This window comes from Hippopotamus amphibius, chromosome 2 (assembly GCF_030028045.1).
Source record: "Hippopotamus amphibius kiboko isolate mHipAmp2 chromosome 2, mHipAmp2.hap2, whole genome shotgun sequence".
In the NCBI taxonomy this organism is placed as follows: Eukaryota; Metazoa; Chordata; class Mammalia; order Artiodactyla; family Hippopotamidae; genus Hippopotamus; species Hippopotamus amphibius.
In genome coordinates, this window is record NC_080187.1 from 212801023 (window position 1) to 212828009 (window position 26987).

At 51.8% G+C, this 26987-nt stretch overlaps 1 protein-coding gene across 2 annotated transcripts; it reads right to left on the reverse strand.

Annotated features, from left to right (window-relative positions):
- Positions 1 to 913: 913 nt before the first annotated feature.
- On the reverse strand, positions 914 to 26356 carry PKM (pyruvate kinase M1/2). 2 transcript variants are annotated; one of them, XM_057723212.1, is made up of 11 exons: positions 26202 to 26356; positions 15677 to 15858; positions 14472 to 14563; positions 11781 to 11912; positions 11126 to 11312; positions 10135 to 10405; positions 8657 to 8807; positions 8277 to 8429; positions 4421 to 4587; positions 2379 to 2560; positions 914 to 1670 (listed from the first exon to the last, which is right to left on the reverse strand). In XM_057723212.1, exons 2-11 carry the CDS (start codon positions 15828 to 15830, stop codon positions 1564 to 1566), a joined length of 1596 nt encoding a protein of 531 aa, XP_057579195.1. In that variant the 5' UTR covers positions 15831 to 15858; positions 26202 to 26356; the 3' UTR covers positions 914 to 1563. The 2 variants fall into 2 exon arrangements, with proteins under 2 accessions (XP_057579195.1, XP_057579196.1); XM_057723213.1 differs by lacking the exon at positions 4421 to 4587 and adding an exon at positions 4991 to 5157.
- Positions 26357 to 26987: the final 631 nt, after the last annotated feature.

A 26987-nucleotide genomic window follows, 5' to 3' on the forward strand; every position in this document is an offset into this window, starting at 1 on the left:
TGCCCTCTGCAGCAACCCACTCCCGCCGTCCTCCAAAACCTCCCAACGCTAAGCTCCAGGGCAGTTTCAATTTCTCTCCACACCAGAGAAGTGAGGACATGAGTACGGAACATCAGAGGGGATTTTGAAAAAGAGCCCGATATCGGACAGCTCCGGAGCTGGAATGATTTTATGTGCTTTCCCCAGAGTTGGGGACTTTACAGTGTCTCCCCAGGCTTTTGCAGGTGTCTGGAAAGGGACTGCAGATGGCCAGAAATCGAGTGGGAAAGCACAGACAGAAGAGCTCAGATTGGTGGGGGTGTGACAATGAACCTGGCCTGGTGGGCCCCTTCCCTCTTATCCCCACCAGGAAAGCCTTGGTCCTTGGGAGTGATTAGGAGAGGAAAGGTGCAAGCCAGATTCAGTTCCATGCCCAACCCTCTCCCTGCTCCTAGGCCCTGCTTTATCAGGAGGGAGGGCATTGGAAAGAAGGGGCACAAAGGGAGCCCAGGGTTCCACAAATATTCTGTGTACTTGGAGCAGAACCTGATCTCGTATCAGGGACCTCTACTACAGGAAGACCTAAGGGAGAGGGGCAGGAAAGGGCCACTGCATTCCTTCCTGGTTTACCCAAGAGCAGGAGGGAGGGGCCCTTGTTGCCACCTTCTCCAATCTTGGGTCCAAATAAGCTGTTAAATTTTCCCAGCTGCAGGAGCTTTTAGACCCCAGGGTGCCGAAAAGGGTAACCTATATTCTCAAGATGGTCAGCCACTGCTTCCCCAGCACCTCCGCAACCTGGGGGACAGGATGGCAGGCAGCTTAAGCTGTTACACAGGAGTACTCACCAGGAGCCACAGGGCTCTTGCCATTTTCACCCCACTCAGAGGGCAGGGTTCAACCCCCCTCCTCCCCATCAGAAAAGAGAGGAAACAGGTGCTTCAACTGTTGTTTATTGACATACAGGTAGGCTCTATAGCAACAGGCCTGGAGGCGGCTGCAGTAGGGGGGGAAATGGAAGGTGGAGGGTGGAGTGTGTGTCTGCAGTGACAACCGAGTGGAGTGAAGGAACAGAAGTGCACGGTGCACAAGGTGGGAGTGAGGGAGGCTGAGGGGGTCAGAGAAGCAAGTAAGGGCCAGGGCCAGAGTCTGCTTAAACTGGAACCTCTGCCCTATGCCCTGAGGCCACTACTCTTAGCCGACTATCTCCTGACCCCAGGCCAGGGTTGGGAGTTCTCTGGGTATCCATTTTCTACAGGAACTGAATTGAGTACACAAAGGAAGAGAAGCAGGAGCTGTTGCCCTCTGTGTGAAGCTCTGGGGCTTCCAGTCCTGCCTGCACCCCTCCTTCGCCCCTTGCTTGGCTGGGGCCACATGACGGGTGGCCCAGATCTGAACTACCCCCCACCAAGCAGGGTCTTAAAAATAGCCACGTTTCACAGAGGCGTTCATCTTCTTTCCTGGCGTCCCAGCCCACCAGTGCCACCCCACAGCCCCAAGTGAGCACTACAAGCATTGCTGGCCTAATGGATGGGTTGGGGAAGGGAGATGGGACAGGGGCTGGAGGAGGGGCTTCTTCGGAGCCCATCACGGCACAGGAACCACACGCATGGTGTTGGTGAAGCCGGAACCAGGGCGCCACCCGGTCAGCACGATGACCACGTCTCCCTTCTTGAAGAAGCCTCGGGCCTTGCCTGGAGAAAGAAAAGAGACGCTGGTGAATAAAAAAATCAAGCCAAGAAGGTATGCACCTGGCAGACTGCTCCACAGTGGGAGGAAGCCCAGCAGGGCTGACGGGCCTTTACTTCCTTAGGCCACCAGGTGGCGCCAGCCTCACAGTCCAGGCAAAGGGGATGGGAGAAGCCTGGATATCCTTATCACTCAGATGGCAGGGCTGGCAGGGACCTTTGGACATCATTCATTTTCTACTCTAGAGGGTGGAGGGCCCAGCCCAAGGTCACAGCTATCTGCTTCCTCTCATCCCGTGACATCCTACTCTTACATTGGGACAAAGGCCATACAGTACATAATCTGTACTGTGCCAGCCCCACATGTAGAAGCTCTGACTAATTTTATGAAAAACCTCAATAACGAGCAGATGCCAAAGAATGGATAACCCTGATTATCCAGGATCCTTTGCTTTGGACTCCAGACTGGAAGAGAGTGAGGAGAGAAGCTTGGGTGCTCAGCCCCACAACTCAAAGGCCCCTCTCCCCTCCTGGACTCAGCCCAGGACCAGGGAATGGGATGAAGGATTCAGAGAACATCCCCAGTGAGGACAGCTAGGGCTCTTGCACCCAAAGGCCGACATGGTCCCCTCTCTACAGGAACTCAGAGAGGCCAGTACTCATCAAGCCCCTTCCCCAACCCTCCACCTCTAGCCCTTGCTCCCAGACACGCACCAACATTCATGGCGAAGTTCACCCGGAGGTCCACGTCCTCGGCCCAGGCCTCCTGCACTGGGTCCTTACAGACCACAGGGAAGATGCCGCGGTACAGGTGGGCCTGGCGAGCTGTCTGGCGATTCCGGGTCACAGCAATGATGGGGGCCCGGGGGCGATATCTGGCCACCTGATGTGCAGACCTGAGATGGGAGACAGGCAGATTCGAGACCATTAAACAGTGTCCCAGGAAGTCCCTCAGGGCCTTCAGCAACAGCTCATCCGCTAATCCGACTCACTATGTCAGCCTGAGGCGCTGGCCATTTCAACATCTGCTCCCAAGACTGGGGCGGCCCATCCTGTATCTTCCACGGCATGTAACTCTTCTCCACCGCTATGGTACCCATCTGCCCTGCACCCTCCAGACAGGCCAGGGCCCCAGGACCATGCTGACGCAGCATGGTTGGTCTCACCCACGTACCCCGCAAGGCCCATACTTGGCAGAACCCCCCTTCCCTGAACTTTTCCATTCTGGCATTGGGAAGCAGCCCTGCCCAACCTCACCACACCCATTTCCCCTGCTGCCAGCAACAGCCACAAGCCAAGCAGCATGTGAGTAGCACCTGACTCTTGACATCTGCAAAAAAACAAATAAAACAAACAAACAAAAAAAACCCAGGAGCAGAGCCCACCAGCCCCCCTGGGAATCTGGAATGCAAGACTTCCCTATTGCTGTGCCCTCTCCCGACCCCACGTGACACCCCAGGTCCCTGAAACAGCCTCAGCGACTGGACGATAAAGCCCCAGCATCAAACCTGAGTATCTAAGTGAGGCTTAGAAATGTAGGTGCTACCCAGGAGGCGAGAGCAGGAGATGGGAGTGTCAGTGGAGGAGGCTCTGCCTGTGAAGGCTCCTCTAGAGGGGAATGGACCCCTTTAAAGCCCCAATGCCAGGTGCTTCCTTCAACACTGACACTGTACACGTGTGGCTGCAGATGTGTCTCGGGAGTTGGAAGGGCCTGCAAGGGGAACTGGGGCCCAGAAGGCAAGCTATGAGGACACTCAACAGGTGTCAGGGAAACTTAAGCCGTGTCACAGCAGAGGATGCCCTGCTTAAGGCCTGGCCTCCATACAAGGCTTGCAGAGGGAAGCGCTGAAGTCAGGACTGGCTGAGAGTGAGATCCCAGAAGCCTGGAGCTAAAAATAGCCAAGTAGCAAAGGTTGGACTTTTTCACAAAGGTCAGCCCTAACGGTTGGAGCTTTTTATCCTGAGCCCTCTGCTGAGGGTATCTGCACTCATCTCGTGTCCTGGTCCTACAGGCAGTCCCAGCGGCTGCTCCTTGGTGCACAGGGGCTGCCTGTCTGCTCCTCGCCCACCCGCCTCCTCCAGGAAACCCTAGCTGCCCTGCGGAGGAGCAGCACACCCCCAGGCCCAGGGAGTGAAGGACAATAACTCAGGGATTTGGAAGGGACCCTGAGCCTGAGGCCAAGCAGAGGCCTTAGCCTGGCTGCTCGGCCCAAGTGCCAGCAAGACACCATGGTGACCTTTCCTGAGTAGCACCCACGTGTCTTTGGGACTCAAAGCCGGACGGGATGGGTGCACCAACCAAACGGCACGTCAGCAAGCAGCACTAGTTTTCCAAACTGAACCTGGTAAAGAGCACTCAGTACCTAGAATAAGCAAAACTGATTATCCTTTACTTTTTGAGAAGAACCGCTTTTAAATATCAAATAACGGTGTGTCATCCGTCTATCTGTAGTTATGTCATTAAGTCTCTAGTTCATCATAAGGATATAAACCTGCTTTGGACCCAAATGGTCTGACACGGCTGTGCGTGCTGCCTGGGGTCCTGGCCTTCAGGCCCAGGGCGGGGGCTCTGCTTGCTCCCAGAGCCTGGCCGGGGGGCCGGGGGAGCTCCTTCCCTGCAGGGTCCCGGGTGCAGGCAGAGGGGTCTTACCTTGGCTCGGCGCCACCTGAGCACCGTTCAGCGCACTGCTCCCAGGACCCTCAGGGAAAGGTGCCACCGAGCAGGGCGTTCCCAGGGAGCCGCTGCCCCCTCCTACCTGCCAGACTTGGTGAGGACGATTATGGCCCCACTGCAGCACTTGAAGGACGCCTCCACGGCACCCACGGCGGCGGCCTCGGTGGGGTCGCTGGTAATGGGCGACAGGCGGCGCAGTTCCTCAAATAACTGCAAATGGTAGATGGCAGCCTCTGCCTCACGGGCGATCTACGGGGGCAACACCCGTCCAGAGGGACGAGAGGAGGACAGAGCTTTGTCAGAGCCATGTCACGCGGGAGAGGGAGGGGAAGAGTCGCACAGACAGCTGGTGAGGGGCACGGCCCTGGGTGCAGAGGCCAAGGAGAGCCTGACACCGGAGGTGCTGAGCTGAGCGAGATCAAGACCCGCGGGAACCAGCCCTTCACCAGGTGCCTGTGACACGGCTGTGCCTACCGAGCTGAGGGACCCTGTGGTCCTGGCCTGCCCTGACCTCCCTGGCTGGCTTCCTGCAGATGAGAGAAGAGGTCCTGCGTGCGGGCCCCCGATGCAGGGCGGGGCCCTGGCTGTCTTCTAGAGCAGCTGGAGCAAAAAGCTGGTTATCCTATAGAGTTACCTGCCCTCGGGGCCCTACCTGCCAGACTCCGTCAGAACTATCAAAGCTGCTGCTAAACACTTATAAGAAGCCTCCACGCTGCCCATGGCCATGGCTTCCATGAGGTCTGTGGAGTGACTTGAGGCTCGCGCAAGTTCTTCAAACAGCTTGCGGTGGAACATGGCTGCCTCAGCCTCACGAGCTATCTGTAAGGTTTAGAGGGGAGGGGAGGCAAGGAAGAGGGAAGGAGGAGGGGGCAAAAACAAGAGACAACAACATGGAAAGACAGAATGGGGAATTAATCAGAGAGGAAGGTACCTTAGGTTAATTGGCTAAGTCTGTCCCTCAGGCAGATGCAAAGAGGCAGGGTGATGAAAGCCCGCTCAGGGATGTGTGGAGGATTTCAAACATCAACTGCTACTGCTTCTCCTCCAACAGAGGGGACATTGGGTCTTCCGTTCTGGAAGTAACTTTTGATCCTGGAAGGACTTTTTGATTGGGGGTGGGGGTGGAGGGAGACAATATGGCGGCAGGCTCTAGCGCCTGGGCAGGGAAACACGCGGAGGCTGGGCCCCCGTGGCTCCCAGGCCCCCACGGCTCCCTGGCAGGACTTGACCACACTGCCTCATGACACAGCTCACAGGAAGACACAGGCCTCCCTCCTCACATGGCTGTCTGCTTACCCCCGGGCCTCATGCCTGGCCTCCATGCACACATGGAGTGCCTGCCTGGCTTCAGACACACAGGGATGCTACCAGCCCGTCCAATGGCCTGCCATGGAAGCACAGTGAGCAGCGCTGGAAAGCTGGGGTCAGACAAAGCCCAGGCCACGCGGCTGGACTGCATTCTAAGCAGCTAGGTGGAACACTGGTGAGCTTGTGAGGGGCAGGCGGAACAGCCACGTGAAGAGACAGGTGCCTGTGGGAGCACTCAGGTATGTGTAACAAGACATTTGATTAAATTGAATGATTAAAACATCCACAAGAAAGCCACTGAGTTATTTACAGACCACCCGCTCAGGTAACACCAAGAATTAGACACAAAATGTAGGCTTTAGAGGGTTATAATGCAATTACCAGCATCTTAGAGAATGATGGGCAAGGGAAGAATCAGTAACACCACCTCATTAATTTGAGAGGAGAAGCAGATGAGTGGCAGAATTTGCTAGGTTAAAGGTTTTCTTCCTGCAAGAATGGAATGCATGCAGCCCAAAAGGACAGGGGACGTGAACAGGAAAGAGAACCATACCTGGTACTGCCTAGCCCTTAGTTAAGGAGCATCAGTGTGATATAGGAGAAACCAGTGGACAGTTAAGAGGGGAAGCTGTTGGCCACTGTTAACTGGTGACGTGGACAGGAGAGGCCTGCACCGCCCGGCCCAGACCCCAGAACTGATCTCCTGAGCAATCCCGGTCTCGCAGTTCTAAGGTGTCTGTCCGTTCAAAGCAAAGACTGGGGTGTGGAAAAATAGACATGGGTTCAGAGCCCAGAGCCTGGTTCTTAGTTTCTGTCCCCAGCACAGGCCCCACACGGACACCTGTCCTGATCTCCTGCTAGAAGTACCGTGTTGCAGGACAGAACACTGGCTTCGGAGTCAGCAGATCTGGGTCCAAACTCGAGCCCTATTACCATTTACCCTCATCTATAAAATGGGGTGACATCTATCTCACTGAGGTTATGAAGATTACATCAATCTACACAAGGACTTAACCAGACACTATGTAAAAGAGCAGTGAAATTTAATGCTAAGGCTATAAATAAACACATCCCATCGAATTCACTTCACAGATGAGGCCTTGAGAGGTTACATTTGGTAGAGACATAAAAGTCCCTGCAGTCTATGTGGTTTTGTGGTTCCATACATCAGGTCAAGGTCACTCTCGCATCTCAGTGGCCATGGGGCCACACGACGAAGCAAGGCAGTTATAGAGAAGGGATGTGTGGAGACCCATAAAGGCAGCCACTCTAGAGGGGGCGGGTTCAAGGTCGACTGTCTCCCAGGAGAGAGGAAGCACGCACCACTGGGGCAGCTGTGGGAATGGCCACGCGTCCAGAGTATGCACTGGGCATCAGGACAGCAATCATGTCACACACACAGGGTGGCATATCAGCCAGGAAACACAGCCGTCCAGGGACAGGGGTTGGTCTCTACCAGGGCAAGTCTACCTAGGATGCCAAGGACAGACCAGAAGACATCTGTACACAAGATGTCTTGTTTCACCCCTGAAAAAGTACTTAATATAACTGTCAAGGTCTTCTCTAGAAGCCATTTAAGCCTAATAATCACATAGAAAATGGAGGAGAAAAGGACGCTATCTAGTCCAGAGGTTCTTTTTGGTGGGTTGTTTTAAATTTGGGGGAATGCAGGGGAGGGGGTGTCACGCAAAGGGCTTGGGGTCCTTTGTTGGCTGGAAAGTGAATAGGAAGGTTAAAGAAACACCATTTCAGGCTAAGAGGCAAGTTTGCTGAGCTATACATTATCGACAGCGACCCAGGACTCTTGTGAAAGTTCATCTGCAACACTCGTTCTCCTAGGCCTGATGACCCATCCCTGTGTTAACGCTTCGGTTAAGCTCTAGAGCAGGAGCAGCCAGGCTGTGGGACGTGGCTGAGCAGGAGACCCTTGAAAAGCTAGAGGAGTGGCCTCCAGGGCTCCCCCAGATGCTCGTACCCCAGGGCCAGCAGGGATCAGCCAGCCTTCCACCTGTTTCTATTTGTGGGCTTGTCACCCGTCACTTAAACCCCACTTTTTAGCCTAGGGTGAGCGCAACAGCTCAGCAAAGCAGGCGCTGCTGCAGGCACCATGCAAGGCCAGCTTGCAGCCAAGTCAGCGTGGGCAAAGCCTCCAGTGCAGGCCCAGAGGCCCCCGTAGGGGAGGCACCTGGCTGGGGATGGGGACAAGATGGGGAACCAAAATGGAAGCCAAACACAGCACAGCTGGGAGCAGGAACCCCTGGCCTTTCCCAAAACAGGGCAGAGGTACTCAGGTCCTCTAGGCTGTCCAGAGGAAGAGGTACAGATATCCCAGTACTGGAGCCAAGGGAAGGATTCACCATCCTGAAGACAGGCGTGAACTGTGTGCTACATCTGATGAAGGAGGCCGCCTCCAGAACAGAAGGAGCCAGGAGAGGGGTGTGGGCAGGAAGGCAGAACAGGAAAAAAAAAAGCACAAGACACCTCCACGCCCCCGGCACTCCTCCTCTCTCTGCTTGTGACTTGGAGGACAATACAAGATCGTGGGCACAGAAGCCTAAAAGGTGCCTCAGAGCTCGCCCCCATCCCAGCCGCAGCCCGCGCCGGGGAGAGGGGCAGGCCCAAGAACTCACCAGGTGCTGCATGCGCACAGCTTCCAGCGGGTAGTCTCCTTTGGCCGTCTCTCCGGACAGCATGATGCAGTCGGCTCCATCCAAGACTGCGTTGGCCACGTCACTGCCCTCTGCCCTGGTGGGGCGGGGCTTCTTGATCATGCTCTCCAGCATCTGGGAGGGGACAGAGCACTTGTGAGCCGTGGCCCGGGCTGTCTGCAGACACAAGCGGACCCCCTGGGTAGCACGTATGTGCACAGAGTATGACTTTGTGTAGGTAGGGGCGTGGTGGTGAGGGGCTATGGGTGTGTCTGTGTGTGACGTGGGGCAGGGTCCACGGGAAGAGACCGGGTAGCCTCCACAGCTTCCCTGTGCAAGGATGCAAACTCGGAGGAACGCACCTGAGTAGCACAGATGACAGGCTTCCCAGCTCGGTTGCACCGCCCAATCATCATCTTCTGAGCAAGGAAGACCTTCTCTGCAGGAATCTCAATGCCTAGATCACCACGAGCCACCATGATCCCATCGCTGGCTTCCAGGATCTCATCAAACCTAACAGGGAAGTTGGAAAGAGAGAGAGGTTATCTGGAACAGGGGCCACAAGTAAGGTGACACAAAGGAAGCTTTCCTGGGAGTCTCTGACTTGGCTGTCCTTGTACCAGGACAGCCACACGTGACGTCATCATGGGTGCATGGAGGTGGTGGGGTGTTCCAGCTACCTCAGTCCCCGCAAAGGGGGCCAACAGTTCTGCTTGCTGGGCTTCTCTGGCACCAGCACGGACACATCACGGGGAGAGGGGAGGGGGCGAGGTCCCCTCCAAAGTCCCATGGGCTCACTTCCTCTCCATCCGCATCTTATGAAGCCCCTCTTAAGGCGTCTCTCTACCATCTTCATTCTAGTTGGCACTTTCGGGACAGAAAGGGAACCCGAGGCGGCTGACTGCTCCTGACACAAAGGTCCATGGCCTCTTCCAGCCAAGGACACTTGAGGCCCCCTCCGACCTGCTGAAGGCAGGAGGATGTGGCTTTGCCTGGCCTGGAGCCAAGGTCAGCAAGTACCCATGGCTTATCAGGACGGCAGAGGGAGGACCCCAAATTTCCCGGTACAAAGGACAGCAACACAAAGCTAAGGATGGCAAGGACACAACAGGATGGCGGCTCCTCCCACTCCTCCCAAGTACACACCTCCTCCCCACAAGTAGGTGTGGGCTGTCAGCAGTGCTGGGTTCTAGTAGGGAGCCAAAGAGGAACAGCTGTCACCCAGCTGGCCCTGCTCACATGGCTCTATCTGCTGAGCACTGGGAGACGGTGGACCTGCACTAGGACAACGTGGACCTGGAGGAGGACGGCACGCTTCCCCCTGACGACACCACGCCAGAGCTGGCCCGATCACCAAGCCAGCTGCTTTCCAAGCGAAGACTAGGAGGCCACACGCTTCAGTGTCAACACCAGGCCCTGAGCTTCCACCACAGGGCTCCCAAGTGGGGAGCCCCTTCCTGAGAGCCTGCTGTCTTCCCCCCTGGTGGCCCCCAATGCCAGCAAACACAGGCTGTGTTAGGAGCACAGCATGATGGCTCCTGAGCCTGGCAGCAGGGACCCTGTCCTCTCCAGTGCTGGTCCCTGGCCTTATGGAACAATGTCAAGATGCCGGCACCCCAATCACCAGGGAAGCTTTTTTTTTTTTTCCCTTAAAATACCAATGTCTTCTACTCCCCCAGGTAGGATACTCTGATTCAGTGGGTCTGAAATAAGCTTGAGAGTCTCATTCTGACGGGCAGGTAGCCAGGTTTGGGAGCCAAGCATTCACAGGATATGTTGTGCTCCTCAAGAGCGCTGGGCTGGGGCTGAAGGAGGCAGGGGACAGGCGGAGGGGACTTACCTTCGAACTCCCTCATGATTCTCAATTTTGCTGATTATCTTGATGTTCTTTCCTTTCTCTCCCAGGACCTTCCTGACTTCATGGACGTCAGATGCTTTGCGGATGAAAGACGCAAACACCATATCCACATCCTGCTCTACCCCGAACTTCAGATCCTGGATGTCCTTTTCCGACACGGCAGGCAGGTCCACAGCAGCCCCGGGGAGGTTCACACCCTTCTTGCTGCCCAAGGAGCCACCATTCTCCACCTCCGTCACCAGGAAGTCAGGACCTGTGGAAATGGAGAAGGTAGGGGAGGCAGAGCCGCGGGGGCGCGTGTCCTCACCAGGAAGCAGGCTCTCCCCAGTATAGAGAACCGGGAAATAGCATATGGTGGGGGCTGGAGCCACGCTGCCAGAGTTCACAGCCCAACTCCAAACACTGTTTACCTGCAGGCAAGTCAGTGAGCCTCTCTGTGCCTCAGGTAAATAGGGATAATAACATCTGCTCATAAGGTTGTTTTAAAATTTAAACAAATTATCATGTAAAATGCTGAGAACAGTGCCTGGCACTTCCATGTTCACTGTCACTCCCAGGCACACTGGGGTCCTGTGCACAACATATGGAGGGGATGGAGGAGGGAAGCAGAAAGCCTAAAGTAGTGAGGATGGCTAAAAAAGAAATCGTCTCAGGAATTGCCTGGTGGTCCAGTGGTTAAGACTCTGCGCTTTCACAGCAGAGGGCCCAGGTTTGATCCCTGGTTGGGGAACTAAGATCCCACAAGCCAAGCAGTGCAGCCGAGAAAAAAAAAAAAGAAACCTTCTCATGTGCTCCCCAAGAGCATGATTAAGCTGGAATGAAATCTGTTTTTGAGGATAGGAGTTCATTATAAAAGGATTCTCAAGAATAGAGAGACTCAATCTCGCTGCCAGCCAAACAAGCTATCTTCTGCCAAAGAAATTTACAGACAGGAGCTGGTTCTAGACAATTAGATCCCGACTCCTGTGCATACCTTTCTGCTTCACCAGCAGAGAAATAAGTCCGTCATCCACATAGATCTTGCTGCCCACATCCACCACCTTGCAGATGTTCTTGTAGTCCAGCCACAGGATGTTCTCGTCACACTTTTCCATGTAGGCGTTATCCAGGGTGATCTTAAGCGTGGCTCCTTTCTTCAGCTCCACCTCGGCGGTGCCGCTCTGTAGACAAGAAAGTAAGCCACAAGTCCAAAGAAGCTGGGCCCTCCTGGTAGGAGAAGAAAAGCTCTTTCCTCCAGGGAATAAGGATCACATCTCAGCTAGAAGTAACAATAAAGTCTCTTCCTTCAGAAAGAAATAATCATAATGTCTAACTTATACTTTCAAGGAAATAACCCAAGAAAAACCTACAATGTTTTAGTTATACTATTTAATGACAGGGAAAGAGAGACAAAGGAATTGCTCCCCAAAGTTAGACTTGGAAGTAGGTTTTATGTATAAAAGAGGTTCCTTTCTGGTATTGTTTCTTAGCGAAGCAGATCAAATCAATACTTTTTACAGTGACGGATACAACTCTCATTTATAGACCTAAACCCTGAGAAACATGGCTTCCAGGTGGGACAAACTGCTGAGGATGACGTCTCTGGGGTCCCCTGCGCCTTCCCTCCTGCTTTTCCCCAGGATACTCACGCCCTTGATGAGCCCGGTTCGGATCTCAGGTCCTTTGGTGTCCAGAGCCACAGCCACTGGCCGGTAGAGAATGGGGTCTGAAGCAAAGCTTTCTGTGGCTTCACGCACATTCTTGATGGTATCTGAGTGGTACTGGGGGAAATGAGGGGAGATAAGTGTCCTCCCACACACTAGGATCTAGGACCAGTGCTGAAGCTGGTCACTCAGGAAAGAGCTGTGGATGTTCTAGACCTCTGCCTCCAGCGTCTATCTAGCCTCAGTGCTGCCCACTCACTGAGCATCCTCTGCCTGCTTATATCAATCTCCTCTGCCTCCATCCACTTGTACCACAGCCTTCACCCACTCTAAGGGCTAATCTTAGGAACTTTAGAGTATTTTACACCCATACCTTTAATGGTTTTGGGTGGCAACACACGTCAACATAAAAGAGGCTTGTCTCCTTTTTCCCCGCCTAGGATTCATCAAACACCCTTAGCAAATAACGCAGACGACTGGGGTGAAAGACCTAGGACTTGTATCTGGATAACACTGATCGGGCCATCAGTGTCAGACTGATAAGTATAGTAATTCTGAGCTTTTCCTCTATTGACTGCAACTGCAATCCAAACTCAGTTATTTACTTAAGCGAACAGTGGCCCAAGCTAAATAACTCATTGCAAAGGTCACACAGGCCTGGTTCTGACAATCACTTCCTCGAGTCTGGTTAGAAGTGGACATGGAACGGGGAGAGCTGGGAATACGCCTTTCTCTGAGCTGACCTTCGCTAGTTCTCACGTGCAACAAATCTGACCAGGAGAGAATTGCCCACGAGAACTGCCAAAAGTGGGGGCTACAGACATTGTGGCAAAGCTGTCAAAAGATCAGATGCAATAACAGAAAAAAAAACCCCAGAAGATCAGATGCAGATGGTGTCAAAGTGAGGGGGAGAAAGCAATTCCGAGTTCTGCTTCGAAGAGTATTTCAAATTATCAAGAGCTGGAAATGCGTGTCCCAGGCACTTGTCAAACTAAGACTGTTTCCATTATATAATTAATATTAGAACAATTTCAGATCAGTTTCCAAAACCCTGATCCCAGGGACAACACAATTTTATCCTGGTCAAAAACCTCAAATTAAACCCACAAGAGGGACTTGGGTGTTTTGTTTTGTTTTTTTAATCTCAACTCTAATCTGGGAAGAAGAGTTAAAGCACAGATCATCTCCAAATGCCTCTTGTAGTTTAAAAAACCCCAAATGCCTGAGCCAGCCCTGCTCCAGCAGGTGCACATACCACTCGTCCTTGCCATTTCAGAGCTGTGTGGTATTATTTTACTGGGTGGAAAAGGCCATAAAGCCTAGTTAAAGGTCAACTTCTTAAAATCTATTTCTGCTCCTTCCCCTGCACCCAAGAGACTCTGGCACAGGCCAGCAGTAGGGATCAATTGTGAGATGACCTTCACTGATGTCTTTAGCTCTCTCTTTGGGCTAAGCTAACACTTGCAGGAACGCCTGGTGACTCCTGCTGAGGGCTCCCCGCCTTTGGAAAATTACAGAATGCCATTTGCGGGTGTCTTAACCTGCCTAAGGTGCCTGCTGAGCACAGTTCCTCTGAACTTGGTCAGGCCCCCATGACATTTGGAGGCCGGACACCTGCCAGGCCATAGGCTGTTTATGGAACATGGGTTAGAGAACCTACGATGAAGATTCTCATGTTTCCAGAAAGGAGGAATTCACCTCTTGGATTGCGCTTCCTGAGGGTTTATTTTTAGTTTAAACTTAACACCAACTTCCAAATGCCAGAGGGCAACCCCTGACCACTTGACCTTACAGGGTAGCATTTTCTTTATCCTGAACAGGAAATACAGAGGTCAAGAGGAGGGAACGTTTGCCTCATCCATTACTCATCTATCAATGACAGTATGAAATCCCATGGCCTAGGGTTGAACCTGAAGGTTAGGCACTGTCCCACAGGCAGCCCCCACGTTCCTCAAAGTGAGTTTGTTCTGATCTTAGGAACAGAAGCACGAATGGAGCACATCCCAATAGCTGCCACCTGGTCCCTGGGTGAGGTCCGACAGGTCAGGTCAGCTCATGAACAGCCCCAGCACTAATACACCCCTACCAGACTGCTGGGGAAGTATGCTGAGGTTATTTGACTTTAACGTAAAAGCATCCCCTCGCAGGGACAGGCTGGGAATACAATGCTGATGAAGTGGCGTATCACATGCCAGAGAGGGCTAGTGCATTAGACCCAGTCCTTCACTTGCAGTAGTGGAAACCTTTCTCCTGGGCCTGCCCAGTTTACCTTGGGTCTACACTAGGCCTGAATAATCTGCAGGGTGACTTACTGGTTCATCCCTGCAATCATGAGCTGTAACAGAAACCCTGGGGCAGGAGTGTCAAGCCCACGGCTTAGAGGGGTTTCCAGGAGAACCCTTGTACACTCTCCTTAGGGAGGGCTAATGGAGCACAGGTGTGGGGAAGAACCACGGCCAATGACAAAGTAGGTCTTCTGTGCTTAAGGAGACTTGGCCACTTGAGAGGGCAGGAGAGGGGGAAAGGAACGCAGGGATGGGCTGGTGAAGACAACCTTCCCGCTGGCTGTAGACCCCACTCTCTCTTGCCTGGTCCACCGTGGCTAAAGGAACACAGCATCCCCAGCCTATTTCCTACAAGCTGCCGCAGTGGCCAAACTGTCCAGCCAAGGCGCACCTCGTGAGTTCCGTGAGAGAAGTTCAACCGAGCCACGTTCATTCCAGACTTGATCATCTCCTTCAACGTCTCCACTGATCGGGAAGCTGGGCCTAGTTTAAAAAAAAAAAAAGTGTTAATTATCCAAAGGAGGAATAGCATGAAGTCTGCTTCAGTTTAAAGAACTCTTGATGTTTTTCTCCCCCAAAACTTTTCTTCCCCCAAATAACTCAAAATTCTTTTAAAAACATACACATGACTATTACTGTGCTAGCCCGCTTTCTTAATTTAGAAGGACACATCTCCCATTTCCTTCACATTCTACAGGCTCCACCTAATTAGGAGAGCCTAAGATTTGGCTAGCCCTGTATGTTCTCCCTGAAGCCCAGATGGATGTCCAACATAGAGAATTTTAGTTGTACAGAGCATGTCAAAAATATCTTCCCAGATGTGGCACATACATACAATGGAACATTAGCCACAAAAAAGGAACGAAATTGAGTTATCTGTAGTGAGGCGGATGGACCTAGAGTCTGTCATACAGAGTGAAGTAGGTCAGAAAGAGAAAAACAAACACTGCATGCTAATGCATATATATGGAACCTAGAAAAATGGTACTGACGAACCTAGTGGCAGGGCAGGAATGGAGACGCAGACGTAGAGGATGGACTTGAGGACACAGGGTGGGGAGGGGAAGCTGGTATGTAGTGAGAGAGTAGCATTGACATATATACAGCACCAAATGTAAAATAGATAGCTCGTGGGAAGCTGCTGCAGAGCGCAGGGAGATCAGTTCAATGCTTTGTGAAGACCTAAAGGGGTGGAATAGGGAGGATGGGAGGCTGGCTCAAGAGGGAGGGGATAGGGGGATATATGTACACACATAGCTGATTCCCTTTGTTGTACAGCAGACACTAACACAATACTACAAAGCAATTACATGCCAATAAAGATTTAAAAAAAAAAATCTTCCCTAGGTCTCTGAGATGCTCCTACAAAGAACTGCTAAGGAAGATACCCTCTAAATTTCTAAATTTTACCTTTAGCAGAACACATACAGCAAATGAATTCTTTATTGCAAATTCCTATGACCTCACTTCCCATGTTACTCTCTGTAACATCTTGCTCAGCATCCGGTTTGCTACATTTATTGAGTCTTTTCAGGAAAGAAAAGATCCTTGTCTCAGGAAGCCCTTGTTTCACGGCGAAGGGGCACCCCCACTCACCAATGGTACAGATGATGCCAGTGTTCCGGGCCGTGATGGGTGGCGAGTCAATGTCCAGGCGGCACATGTGCTCCAGGAATGTGTCAGCCATGGCCGCGTGCAGCTGCTGGGTCTGAATGAAGGCAGTTCCGGCATCACTATGGGGCTTCGACATGGCTTCTGAGGTCTTGGGTCCAGAGGGACTGAAGAGAGAGTGATCAGTCTGAGAAGGCTGGGGTGGCTAACGTACAGCTTGGCACAGGAAGCTGTTTCCTGCTTACACATTAACTCAACAAGCACGCTTTGTGCACAAGCCACAGGGAGCCCCGCCACGCTCTGGCTACATGGGTGCTCCTCAAGTCGGGCCACAGGCTCACATTATTGTGAGCAAGCGGAAAAGACCTCAAAGAACAAGTTAAAACCACGTACCCAACATGTGTACGTCCCAGGCATCCACGGTAAGCACACCTCCCTTACACTGGGCTAATATCTACCTAGACAGCTTCCCAGCTAACTCTATAGATAATACCACTTTACATGCACTGAAGGAGCTTCCTCAAAAGGAAACTGCAACCAATCTTCCAGGGAAATAAACAACTCGCCCCATCTAGTACCTTGGTCAATCTAGATCTTTGTATGAAAAGTTGTCTCAAAACTACAAACAACTGCTACGGGGTGGGGCACTCACACGGCCTCTTAACAATACACACCCAAACCCAAAGTGACCTTTCTGGTCATGGAGAAAACCATTATTCAGGTAGTCCTGCTAGTTCTGGAGTCCTAGGTTTTCATTAACCCACAGGGCCACATAAGTCCATTCACCCTAGCCTGGAGAGTAGGTCCGACCCTATTGAGAGGCAATAAAAACTCGTCCCTGGATAGGAAGCAAAGTTCAGCCAGAAACCTGAATGCAAAATCTTCCATCCCAGGAATCTGTACCTAAAAACTACATCTGGTACTTTTGGTCAGAAGGACTTTAGGACGTGCAAAGCAATTTGCATCAAACCAAGGATAACCATAATGGGACTAGTCTGGTTCTAAAATTATTACAATTGCATGAACAGGACAATTGCACCGTGAAGAAATTAAATTGCTTGTCAAATCCTTCCCCCAGCTGATCTTTCAATGCCCCACTCCATCCCCTTTCTGAGTCTGACAAGCACACCACTCGCAGAGACAAAGGCCATCTGTTCCAGGTAATTAGTCAGCCCAGGTCACAGTGCTGACCAGGGGCACAACTGCCCTGACCTTTGCTTTTCCTCATTACTGACTTTACAACTAAACTCACTCAGCTGGTTAGTTAGCTGATTACAGACAGAGGCTTGAGAAGCTTCCAGGCAGTGTCTGAAGAACCGTCAGGTAAGGATGTGAGCCAGAAGCTTGACATGCCTTATCAGAACGCCATTCCTTTCCTCAAGTTTTCAGACCAAGGGCTATTCCATCTCAAATCCTTGTGCCTAAGGGCTTCAGCCCAGGCTCAGCAACAAGCACTTCTTTTGCCCTGTCCCACCTCCTCCTAAATCTCAGGGCTCCCAATTAAGGCATCCCATACATGTAACCCTTACTCTTTCTCCTCCTTCATCCCCGACTTTGTGGCCTCTCTGGGTGGCTCGAGCAGAGCATGCATCTAAACCCATCTCTGCCACCTTCGAGATGTCCGGTAAAGCCCAAGAAGCTTTGTGACCAGTTGTGAGTGAATCTCCTGTAAGCTACTGAAAACCGATGGCTACAAGTCCCCAACTACAGAATCTAAATCTTTAAAAATGAGAAAATAAGATACCAGCTAGCTATTCCGCATGGCATATACACTGCTCCTTTCAATGTGTATTTCTTAATTTCCTACAGCATATCAGGTACCAAAATGAAAACAACATCCTCTCCTCCATGACCTATTTGGTTTTGTATCTCTTAGCACCAAGTACCTGGAGGTATTCCGGTTGTTTACTAAATGACATTTCAGAGTATCTTAATGCCTCTTTGTCAAAACAAAGTTATATCTTATGCCCCTTTCCCCACCAAATCTGAGGAACTTCTGAATCACTGACAGGATGGCCTGGGAAGCCAGGGTCCCTTTACCTGTACTCATGCTTGAAGGAGGGCTTACATAGCTCCAGAGCACCCGGGCTTAGGTGAGTCTGGCTGAAAAGGGAACATTACTGAAGAGATGGTACCCGGTGGCACACCAAGGCAACTGGAACACAAAGGCCTCACTGTGGCCTCCAGGTGAAGGGAGTCATCCAGTCCGAGGACTAAACTGTGATCTCCATGAGCGGGTTAAAGGAACTAACCCAACTCTTCCTAAAAATCATCAGTTGGATCTTCTCTAGACCTGAGACATTAGGGTCTCCTTGCAAAGACCCGGCTGGGGCCACTGATTATTGTGTCATACCTTGTGTTCTCTGGGCTTGGGCTTCCGGTGACATAATGCTCTTTTTTTGGCTCAGGGTGGCTCCTTGGCCCCACTTGCAAAGACTGCTCGGAGCTGAGAAAGGTTTGCCCTGCAGAGCTGTACAAGGATTAAGGTAAAAGCTGAGCGCAACTAAAGCTCTTTGGGATAATGGAGAAATTACCTTAATAAGCAGGTATCCAGGTGGTAGTAGGTAGCAGCTGTTCCTAGAGATTCAGCTATGTTACAAATGAAGACACAGACGCCACCCAAGAAAATACTAAGAAACTATCAACAAAATTCGCAGGTAAAACAGTTCTTACTGGCTCCTGTGCAATGCTCTCTCCCCTCCCCTAATACCCCAAAGATTGCCTCCCTTTAAAGTCTCTTTAAACCTTGGTTTACTAACATTTCACTATTCTATAGGAGAACCTGGTCCCTCCCCCTTTTCTTTGGGGGAGGGGGGCACTAAATTAAACATACATAACAGGACTGGAAGGATATCTAACAAGTGTTATTAGCATGTTATCTGGGTGGTAGGATTACTGCAAATTGCAAATTTCTTTCTTCATTTTACCAAAAAATTTACTGATCCTAAATTTACTGATGCCATTAGCAGATACAATTATACTGGGTTCAAACACTAACCCTATTTCACCCTCTCAAATTAAATCTGAGGACGACAAGATCTGATCTTTTGCTCACCCAGGCTACTAAGTACAAAAAGAACAAGTGAAATTTTGTTTGGCGTTTGAGTGCATTTACAGACCAGCAATCCAAAAAAGCTGGCTTGTCAGCAAGTCTGTCCAGATTCCTACAAGATCTCACCATGTCCTTAAAGCCCTCTACCGAACCAGACGTCTCATGTCTCATGCCCAGGTCACCAACTTCTTTTCTATCCCCTCAGGCCCTGCCCCAGAGCCTCCCTTGAGGGATCAGGGCTCTCCTGCCCGTCTCTAAGGTCCTCCACGAGCCTCTTTTCCCAAGCACAAGCTGTACACCCCACCTAAAACACCCTCCGGACTCTCCCCCAGCCCCTGGGCAGCAGCCTCAGCGCCAGTTTCTCAGGGTGGGCCTCTGGGAAGGGCTCGCCTCCCTCCGACTGGCCGTCTGGACAGTGCCTGCCAGCACAGGCAGCCCAGCTTGTGCCAGCCTGACTCACTACTGCAGCCTCCTCCTCGGGAGGCACAGACATGCAGAGCCAACCTGCGGCCAGCACTGGAAGCCTGGCGCATCCACTGACGGCGGCAAACGCCGTGCCCGGGTACGGGAGCCTTATTCTTGAGCCCGAGGGCATGTGGGCTGAAAGGACAGAGCAGGCAGTCACGGCTCAGCTCTGGGGGCCCCTACTCCCACCTTACCTTTTTCTCAAGTGGCTCCTGGCTCCCTAAAGCTAGTTTTGTTTGTGCCAGACATATTCTCTGGTCACTCTTCAAAAACCAGGGGGTGAAAATCATAAAAGAAAAAATACCCGACATGTCACTTAGAGCCAGTACTGTTGGCAGGTTGTGCTGGGAAAGATTCACGCTTCACTCCACTGATTCTAGCTTTCACAAAAGCCCACATCATTCTGCCCTAGTAAACCAGCCTGGTCTGTGAGCCCGTATTTGCATAAGCCAATCTTTAACCAGCCAGGGCTCCCTGCACCAATTTTTGCTCTGATGCCAATCTTACCACACAGACTAACTCAACAATGATGGCACCTGGCACCCATGATTGTGTTTCTCAGGCTGACATCAATTTGCTACCTACACCTCCAAGTCTCCAAGCCAGCATGAAGGTCGGATTCCCAAATCTTCAGGACACCAACATCCATTAGAAAGTTTGTATCACAATATGCTGGACAAGATATTCAGGCCAGCCTGCTCTCTAGGAGCTCTGTTCCTAGATGATGCAGCAGAAAAACATAATTCCCAAGACTGGCCCTAATCGGCCTATGGCAGTAACAAGATCAAAATGGGTGCCGGGCCAGCCTCAGAATCTAATAAGGCTGTTCATCCGCATACAGAGTTAGAGAAATGACAACAGTGTATTTGCCTATGGAATGGGGCGAAGACAAGCAGTTTTTAGAGGTGAAAGTATTAAGTCCATTCTACCCTCAGCAGGCCCCATACCAGAAAGCAAAGTCTGGTGTCACCAGTTTACACAAAACAAAATGAACCCACCTGCAGGTTCAAGTAAAATTCCCTTGCTCTTTTATTCAGGGCTAGAACTAAGTGACTTAAACATTATAAGCAGCAGCCCAAGGTCCTATTTCAAATCTGAGGGTGCAACAGGGCACAAAAGCTGATGCTAAATGAGCCTACCCCCTCAAAGGACCACCCAACTCCAAGGCAGGAAGTCCCGACAGAGAAACCTCTACCATCTCAGATGCCGAGGATTGCCTGGTTTGAACACAGGTGCTCAGAGAAGAGAGCTCGTTTCAGTCTGAAGGAAGTTTAGATGAAGCTTTTGCTGCCTTGTGCTCCTTACTAGGCTTAAAATTATGAGGCAGTGCTTCAGGGCATGATATGTACACTTAGAAAGCAGCAAGGGACCTGGGACACTGATTTAGGGCCCTTCCAAGTCAGGTACAATACCAGGATGGGTGATGGTCTCAGGAAAGGGAGGCACTGGCTCAGCATTTAAAGGAGGAGCTGCCCTGCATCACAGCTGCAGGGAGAAGGGGGGATGGAGGGAGGAAGGGCAGTGCCAGCTCTCCCAGAACTCTGACCTAGTTAGTATGCCTGGTCTTCCTACAGTGACCATTACAGGTCTGCTTCTATTTTGTTTTGTTTTGAAATAAAGAAAACAAAGAAATATTAATATCTGTATTTCTACCACCCAGAAGTGACCATTAAATTTATCCAGGGAGCTCCCTGGCAGTCCAGTGGTTAGGACTCTGCGCTTTCAGTGCCAAGGGCCTGGGTTCAGTCCCTGGTTGGGGAACTAAGAACCTGCAAGCCGTGAGGTGCGACCAAAAGTTAAAAAAAAAAATTATCTAGATTTTATTTGGACTTAAAAATTTTCCATTATATACAGTTCATTTTTCCTCCACCCCCAGGTCCCTCCAACCCTTCCACATCCCATCATAAACTCTGTAACCCAACCAGTGTCATGCATTTTGTATCCTTCTCGTTCATTTAAGGGTGTCTGTATCTATACTGAACCCTAAGATACTGCTATCTTCTAAAATACCCTAAGGAATATACTGTAAGGCATCACCAAACAACTTGTTTTTCCAGCACATTTAAGATCTATCCAGTTGGTACACAGATCTAGTTAATTCAGATCACCTGCTATACTAGTTCAGTGCATGACTAGACCATTTATCTATGTGTTCCCTTACTGATAGATCATTTCCCCATTGAACCCAATTTTTCCTCATTAATCAATACTATAACAACTCTCCTAGTACATGTCTCCTTGTGCAGATGTGAGCTTCTATATCCAGAGATGAATTCCTGGGCCACAGGGCCTGTTTCACTGTTTAGTAAAAGAGTGCTGCATTGCTCTCCAAAGTGGTTATGTCCATTTACAACCAACCAGTAAAGTGAGTTCCTGCCTTTCCACACCTTTGCCAACACTTGATACTGTCAGACTCTTAAATTGTTTGCCCATCTGATGGGTGACATGTGTTAATCTGCTCTCTAATGTAATAACAAAAGAGGGATATCGGTTATCATGATAGTTTTGTTTACCAAGTCTTTATTTCCCTGCCTCTTAACTAGATCAAAACTCCAGCGCTCCTCCAAAATGTGTAAAATTTTGTCTCATGTGCCATGACTGACTCAGCTGACTAATTATTTTGCATCACCAGAGATAGGGGCAATACCAAATGTCTAAAGTTAAATAAATGTTACTGATTAAATGTTTGGAAGGGTGGGACTCCTTTCAGAGAATTTTTTAAATTTTTTATTTTTTTTTTACTTCATCGGCTGAGCTGGTCCATACTCTGAAATGCTAAGACCAGCAACCTCTCTGCCCTATCATAGCTGGTCTTGGCATCTCCCCTACTAAAGCCCTTATCTGACTTCCAAACACAGCTTGCTGGCGTCAGGACAGAGAGGCTTACAGCTCCCCAGGAGTCCTGCCTATAGACAGAAGTGGGGGCGGTGAGTCACAGAGGCCACCAGAAGTATTGCAGGCTGGCTCTCCCTCCTACGTGCAGACCGGCACAGACCAGTGAAGGAAAAACGGCTGTAGGGGCGAGGCTGCACCACTTGGTGGCCCTGCCAACCTCCCCTCCTAAGCTGAGCAGTCATAGCAGGAGCCCAGAAGGTCCAGCAGAGGATGTACACCGCCATTCACCACCCACCCTGGCTCACCTTCCCAAAACAGCTTCTTTAACAAAGCCCCAAATAATCAGCCTACTTATTTATCTAGTCTAAGGCTGGCTTGTGGTTAAAGAAAAAGAAAAAAAGTTCCCAGAAGTATGGTAGTATTAAGAATGGTCTTCACTGGGAATTCCCTGGCGGTCCAGGGGTTAAGACTGCACTTTCACTGCCCAGGGCCCAGGTTCACCCCCTGGTAGGGGAACTAAGATTCCACAAGCTGTGCTGCGAAGCTCCTCCAACCCCCCAAAAGAATCGTCTTCACTTAATTCTACTCCTATCTGTACCAGAATTGATGCTTACAGTGATGGCTCCAGGTCCTGAAAGACCCTTCATGAAATAAATCACCTGCGTCACAAGATCCTCAACAAGACTGCAAGAAAACTGTGCTCACATGATGGACTCATTCTCGCGGTATACAAGGTAACTGGGATTTGACTGCAGATATTTTGAATGATTCGGAAATACAGATAATGTCAAATGAGTCATTTCTCCCTACCTTCACCTCAGTCTTAGCTCTTAGCCAAAATAACACATCCTGGCTTGCCTTCATAAACGCTGAAGAAAAATAAATGAAAACCCTTGAAGTGCAAGTTTGTAATGCAAGAGTTGCATTTTTTCTACCTTCCTGCTCTCAGCCATTTCCTCATTTCTTCCACTGCCTCAACATTAAGAAATAAACAGCTTTAAGAAATAAAAGGGCTTTTCCTGTGACCCCACATTAATGTCACAATATTCAAGGCACAGAAGCACCTCCCAGAATGTGCTAGCTGTTTGGAGTAACAGCTATCAAATTTGCCAAATCACTGGGGCCGCAATTCTTAAGACTCAGTAATCCTCTTGGTTAAACTGTGAATTCGACACTAAAATCATTTACTTCTAATGCAGTGCTTAAAATGAGAGCAGTGGTCCTAGACAGAAGCCTAATGTCCATATATTTTGGTTCAAGTCCAGTAACTCAGAAATGAGTTCAAGGATATCGTTTAAGTCATCGTTATTCAGGTCCACTACAACCCTTATTTCCAAAAGGGCAGCCATGCCCGCTGCACAGGGCTCAGGAATGCAGGTGCACAGACTGTATCAACTGGGCATGAGGCTCGGCCATGCTGCACCTGAGCACTGTACAGAGAGCCTGGGGACCTCCACCAACCATCTGTCACTTAGCTGAGACACTTTTAACTGGGGGAAATACATGCTTCATTATTTGACTCACTGAAAGGGGAGAGGGGATTTTTTAAGCCTGCAAAGACCACAATGCAGTTTCCTCACTCACCCAAAGAAGAGAGTTCTCTTAAAAGCGGATACATTCAAAGGTTGATTCATCTTCCCCACAGCCTCCCCCACCCACACACAGACCTGGTGATGGGTTACATACTCTTCTCCCTCAGAACCCCACTGCATTTCCAACAGCATCCTCAGGCAACCTGAGGACGAATTATTTGCTAACAATGCTGTAGAGTCCTGACCTAGGCCCTCCTCTGTACCCCAGGGAGTGGCCACACCCTCAGTACAGCCAACAAGGAGCTACTTGTCCTTTGCCTCTAATCCTCACCTCACATTTTACCAGCTGGTTGAGCAAATCCCAGAACCCTATCTGGAGTGGGTGGGAATGGAACTGGTGAAGATTTCAGTCTTGGGGTTGCAAGTTTCTTTCTACTCTTGTAGCCAAGCACCAAAGGCTTGCAAATCATCCCTCTCCCTGCCTTCCTTTGTCTAGAGGACCAAAGAGCCCCTGCTGTAAGTGGAGAGTTGCAAAGTAACATTATTAGTTACTTTGTAAACACTGTACCAGGATCCCGCAGGGGATTGGTTTCCAGGAGATGTCTGCTATTTAGAGAGCTTGACTCCCAAAGATTAACTATGAGTATGTGTTTGGGGATGACAGAAGAGGAGCCTTTACGTTCAATTGTGGATTAAGCAATTGGGCTCAGTGACCAAAAGAACACATTTGGAGGCATCTCACCAGAGATTAGACACTGCACTGAGTATCCAACACATACCCATGTAGGTGTGCATATATTGACCAACCCTTTCAACAATCAAGAGGGAAAATGTTACAAGTTACACACACGGGAAACTGAGGTCCGGAGGCTGAACTCCCTCTACTATTCGCATAAGTATGTTAATGAGTTAAACCTGATTCTAAAAGCCTGTTTCCAACTTCCCAATGCCTCTGTTCATCATGCCTGGACCTCAAGTATCAGGCTGATTTGTACAGAGGAAGATCCTGGGCTTGAATACTGATAACAAGCCAGGGGATGCCTTTCCATTACTGGGTCTTTAAGCTTCAGACTGGAAGGTACTTTCCTGCTTCTTCAAACCCAGAGTGATGCCACCTTGTGAAACCTCCAGCAGCCTTCACCCCTCAGCCCCCAGCAGGAAGTGCGTACCTTCCTCACAGCTCTTACCGCTGATAACTTTCAAGTTCGTTCCCTAATTAGACGGTGAGTTCCGTGGGCTGTGACCATTCTAGTCATCTTGGTCTCCGCGCCGCTCCCCTGAACAGCTCTTTGCACACGAGTTTGTACTGAATGAATGCCGGCACGTGGCACCAAGCTCTTGACACATTTCTACACTCCCCATAACCTGCTCCCACCCCAACCCGTGGCCCCCCACGCTCTACAATCGGGCTCATCTGTTAAGTAACGCGAAGCAGAAGCGGGGAGCCAGGTGAGTGCCTCGAACGCGAGGAGGCCTCTGAGCAGCACGCAGAGGCTTGTCTGGCCAGAGATGGTGCCTGGCCGGTAACGGGCCCGACGGTCAGTGGTCCGTGACCCCGCGGGGCGGGCCGCGGCAGGGCGGGTCCCGGGCCGCTACGTGCAGCCCCGCCTCGGCGGGATGGAGCCTAGTAACCCCCTAGGAGCAAGCGCGGCGCTGCGGCCGCCCCATCGTATTCGGGGAGGCACAAAACAGGAACGCGCCACAGGAAAGCCACGCTTTCTTCCTCTGCAGCGGCGAAGACCAAGGGTTATGCAACCCTCTGGCTGCGCCCCGGACCGCCGCTGCATCTCCTGGCCGCATGGGAGCCAGCCCGCCCATCCGCAGACCACTGCACTTCGGGCGGTGACCCCGGGACGCGGGCCAGGGCTGCAGGAGAGCCCGAGGCTGGGAAATCCTAATGGAGAAGGGAACAAGGCTGTGATGAGAGACCGAGGGGCGGGGGCGAGGGAGCAGGCGGACGTGACCAGAACAGAGGGGGAGGGGCGAGGACGCGGGTGGCGCGAAGGAGGGTGCGGAGGAGAGGGATGCGGCGGAGCGGAGGGGGGCGGGGGCGGGTACGAGGGGGTGGGGGTAGGTACGAGGCGGGGGACAGAATCTGAAAGGAGGAGGGACGGGGGGAGCAGGGCTAGAGGAGTTTCAAGGAGAGGTTACAAAGAAAGCATCAGAATGAAGGGGGCACGGGCAGGCTGCAGACGAAAAGCGAGTATTAAGGATGAAGGGGAGGAGGCGAGCATGGGAGCAGAGTGGGGGGGGGGGGAGAGACTGAGGAAGGAAAGTATCAAATTAGAAGAGAATAAGGAGAGGAAGACGAGGATGTGACCAGGTGGACGAGGGAGGTAGAGGGAGGCGAGGATGGGACCAGAAAGGGCGTGGGGGAAGCTCAGGGATTGGGACAGAAAAGGGGCTGGCTGACCCATCTGCCTTCTGAAGAAGCAGGAGCTGGGGGCCTTTGAAGAGGAGGCCCTAGGCGCCAGCAGCCTCTCTCTACTCTTCCGACCCAGCCGGGTGAGTCCAAGATGCCCAGGATCCTGCGCCACCCTGAGTACGCAGGCGGGCCAAGATTCCGCACCGGCCGGGGGGACGGAGCCCAGTGGGGACGGATGGCCCAGTCTCTCTCCACGCTCACCTCCGACGTGGTCCGGCTCGGGATGCGCTGCTACCGCAGAGAGACCCGGAGGCTCGCGACGCGTCGCTCCAGTGCGGGAACCGGCTGCCTCAGCCTCAAGGTTATCCCGGCTGCAGGGCCGCCGCAATCCCTCCGCCGCCCCGCCCCCCCACCCAATCCTGGCTCCCGGCTCGCGGGGCCCCGCCCCTCTGCGTCCTCGCCGGGCACAGTCACCTTCAGTAGGAAGTGCCGCGGAGGCGGGACGGGCGGTCAGGTTGCCCTTTGGGGGAGGACTACATTCCGTGGCGGACGGACACGTTACATAAAACTCGCAGCGTTGACGCCCTGTAGTGCCCAATGGGGAAGCGGCGAGGCAGCAGGAACCGCCCTCGGAGGTTCGGGGACCTCCCTCCCAGACCCCCCGGCGCCCGGGCCACCTGTTGCCGCCAACTTGGAATGCTGGACCAGGGCTCTCCTCTTGACCCTTGGCCCAGGCCGCCCCAGCTGAGCTGCCCTGGCCTACCCAGATGGTGCCTAGATTTATGGGTCCCCGGGCAGCATTCCCCCAGCCCTGCCCTGAGACTCCCCGCCTCCCCCCGCCCGGATGCCCGACCCAGCTCACACCCCCGAGACTGAGCCGAACTGGAGGTTCGGGAGCCCGAGGGGATCTGAGGTGGGGAGTGATGGAGAGGCGTAGGATGGCTGGAGGTCCCGGCCGCCTTCGGAGGGACTCCGACGCTGGAAAGGGGGTAGGGAGAACCAGGGAGGGCGGAGTGTGCATGGAGCGCGAGCACGAGGCCCTTTTGT